Source organism: Priapulus caudatus, unplaced genomic scaffold, assembly GCF_000485595.1.
Source record: "Priapulus caudatus unplaced genomic scaffold, Priapulus_caudatus-5.0.1 Scaffold331, whole genome shotgun sequence".
NCBI classification, from domain to species: domain Eukaryota; kingdom Metazoa; phylum Priapulida; class Priapulimorpha; order Priapulimorphida; family Priapulidae; genus Priapulus; species Priapulus caudatus.
This window is the reverse complement of record NW_014577392.1, coordinates 238295-241708: the sequence shown is the minus strand read 5'-3', so window position 1 is coordinate 241708 and position 3414 is coordinate 238295. Positions and strand designations below refer to the sequence as shown.

General features: G+C 39.9%; 1 protein-coding gene across 1 annotated transcript; it reads left to right on the top strand.

Annotated features, from left to right (window-relative positions):
* Positions 1-90: 90 nt before the first annotated feature.
* Positions 91-3108, top strand: LOC106809138 (zinc finger HIT domain-containing protein 1-like; the record flags this gene model as incomplete). Its single annotated transcript, XM_014812111.1, has 5 exons — positions 91-196; positions 514-596; positions 942-1030; positions 1410-1490; positions 3075-3108. Coding segments are annotated over 5 exons (393 nt in total), but the record flags the coding sequence as incomplete, so codon positions are not given.
* Positions 3109-3414: the final 306 nt, after the last annotated feature.

Genomic DNA, 3414 nt, shown 5'->3' with positions numbered 1-3414 from the left:
TAGTGTCGTTCGATTTCTACAGGTCGCATTAAGGATGTGAACAGAGGCGAGTGTTGGATGAGGGGCCAGCAAGCGTCCGACGGGCTCGGAAGCCAGCTGAAGCGCTCCGAGAATGATAACTTCCAGGTATGCACCACATGCCAACCTGAGCATGCACAAAAAGCACCGAAATTCGAGGAGAATTTCAATGAAACCGGTACGTACCGATTTCTATTCGTTTCTGACTTTATGAAAGAGTCATATACATACAGTGATTGATGGTCTTTCTCTTTGTAGAATCGTAAGTGGCAGCTATGTGAAACACTTGCACAATTTGCTATGTAATGCCTGACCAATGTGTAATTGTTAACCAAATTGTTGATCTAATCTAGGTTCTATAATCATTGACATGTTTTTAATTTACCTTCAAATTACATGCTATGGTATATGCAACAATTACACTTGTATCAATGTGCCCACGTGCCCTTAGTTAAATAGATATGCTGGTAATGTGCAAATCTATTCTGTTCGCAGTCAAAACAAAAAAGAAAAAAACCAGATGTGATCACTTCAAACAGCGATTTCGGAAGAACTTTGCTGCACTACTAGAAGAAGAGGTGATTTAACTTAGTTTGACTTGTGCTAGAGCCTGTATAAACCACATATATGGAATCTAATTAATAAAATAGTTATCTAACCATATCTGCTTGCAATAAATAAAGCTAAATAGCTCTTGATGGTACTATATCCTTTAATATGTATTATATGAGCAATGTAATAGCATAATAATATAGTGACCAAGAAAATCCCAGAGTTATATGACAACATGTTGGCAAGGCACACATATAGGCAATTCACTGAAGTCCACATTTAATGTGTTGGTGATTTTAATAATCTTCTAGTTAGAAAAAATAGTTTGGGAGGGGTGGTTCTTGCCGTATTAAGGTGCCTTACTCTTTCAGGCAATGTTAGCAACAGATGAGCTGAACTATCTTTCTGCAAGAGCACCTTCATCCAAAATGCCTGAACGCAAGTTCTGTGCTGTGTGTGGATATCCTTTTTGTGCGCATTACTGATTAGCTTCAAATATTAAAGTGATTACGTCACCGTAAATAGTCAAAGTAAAAAAATTATGTCCAAAAAATTGCAACAAAATTTTTGACAAATATACACCATAGAAAATTTGTGGTGTAGTCAATTTTAGCATGTCTTCATGAAGTTCGAATCCGTTCTTGCATTGCATGATATTGCAAGGGTGGCCTGGATCGATGTTGTTCCCATTGACGTGAATATCAAGGGTTGTGGTGGCAAGCAGTGGAAATCAAATGGTGCCACTGCTGCATTGATTCCTATACAATAAGTTACAGGATGTTGGGCCTGATCACTTTCTTGATTCATTTGTATTACTACCTTGACATTGTTCATATTACATTTCCCAGTAACTACACATGTGTTAATTGTGGGACACGGTACTGCTGTGTGAGATGCTTAGGAACACACCAGGACACAAGGTATTTATAATGTGGTTAGCGTCTAGTTTGCATTGCAATAAAAATAGTGTGTGATATGTGACAAGCTCATATTATATTCTAGAATACTGAGTAGTTATTGTAAATGGTCAGGTATTTATTACTTTAATTAAAATANTGGGGTTTCCCCATTTTTCAGAGTGGTAACACTGTTGAGAACTCTATGCAGCGCTATTTCAACATAATAGACATACTTTTGGTGCGCGATTTCAACCACTTTTATGAGGCGCGATGATGCGCGCACCATGGCACAATTTCGGGTGCGCGGTGGAGCGCGAGCGCGATCGCGCCCCTTAAAAATGAAAGCCTGTAGCGCGACCAAACTTGGTATGCTTACACATCTTGGGGAGAAGGTCAGTCGCATACCAAAACCACCACTGCCCTTCACCTTAGTTTGACCTTTACCGTCGACTTACATTTCCTTTTCGGCCTCCTAGGGTAACCAGATTCCATATACTTGCACATCTGAGGCACACCAGTTGTCTAACAAACCTTTGTCTTTGTGACTTATTTAACTTTACCTGCGTTCTACGTCCTTACAGAGATATTCTATTCATACTAGATCACGGGGGATACATGTAGTTGGCGACAACTGCTCGTTTCTAGTTTAGCATTGAAGTTATTGCAGGCCCACTAATATTTTCCCAGATATCACAAACTATTGTGCGCGACTCGCGTGGCGGGCTACTAACACATGTTTTGAAGTATACTTCACACTTTAGACTTTTCGTTGAACGCTATAGAGGGTTCCGTGACTTGCACTAAAAATAGCAATATTACCTACAATCCCGTGCCGCCGGCCATACCGGTTCCAAAAAGAGCGAACATGTGTTGTGTGTAATCTGCCGATCTGCACAATCAACCGATTTTACATTGGCTAATGGCTATAGTGTTATTATTGCAATAGATATTAGCAGTAAGTGAATCCCGATTTTGCACAGGTTTATCAGCTGGTTTTAATGTGCTAGTGTTCGAGATGATTGTGCAGACCCGGTTAATGGGCGCCGGTTTTACAGGGTGGTGCAGGCAGATTATCAGCGTGGGTTGTGTTAATTGCTAGAGTTCGATGAGATTGCACAGGCCCGGTTTTGCAAGCAGGTCTATTATCGTGGGTTTTAGGGTTGCTAGAGTTCAATGAGGCTGCCACACAGTCAGCAGATTCGTAGATTGAGCAGATCGGAAGATTGCATGCAGCACATATATGTTCATAGACTTGAGTTTGTTTACATCGTGAGTTCAGAAATTTCACCGATTTTACTGCATCTACTCTCGCTATCAAACGCAGCTTTTTATAATAGCTATAGTGCAGGGGCGGATTCAGACCGTATTTGCCGTACTGGGAAATACGGTCTAGATTTTAAAGTGCCCTTCGAAATTTTGCGCTCACTGTGGGGTGGTGTGCCCTTTTTGGGGGATGTGCCCTTTAAATCTGGAAAAATACTGTCTAGCCTCAGCCCTGGAACCTACATCATCAAAAGCAGGTTTGATCATAATATGTTCTAAAAATGTCAGAAAACGTGTTTAAAAGTAATAACAATGTCATATGATAGGCTAAATACGTTCTAGATGTCAGATTCCCTTTAAGGACACCTGGGTATAGCTAAACAACAAACATTCAGTACAAAGATTGTTAGACTTATATATTGAGTAAAAATTTCATGCTCTTCTCATTTGTCTCTCTGCCTTTTTCACAAACACGTCCACATGCAGATTGCAGTTAAATATGACATAACGATTAGTATGAATATATGTTGTTATTGCACAGCTAAGTCGAAATAGTTGCAGTTGTTATATGTACCTTCATGAATTCATCTTTATTGAAACATAACGTCGTCGGTCCGACGGGAAGTGGAGTTTTCTGATTGTGATTCTCTTTTGTCATTCTTCTTGATTTTGCAGCATTCCT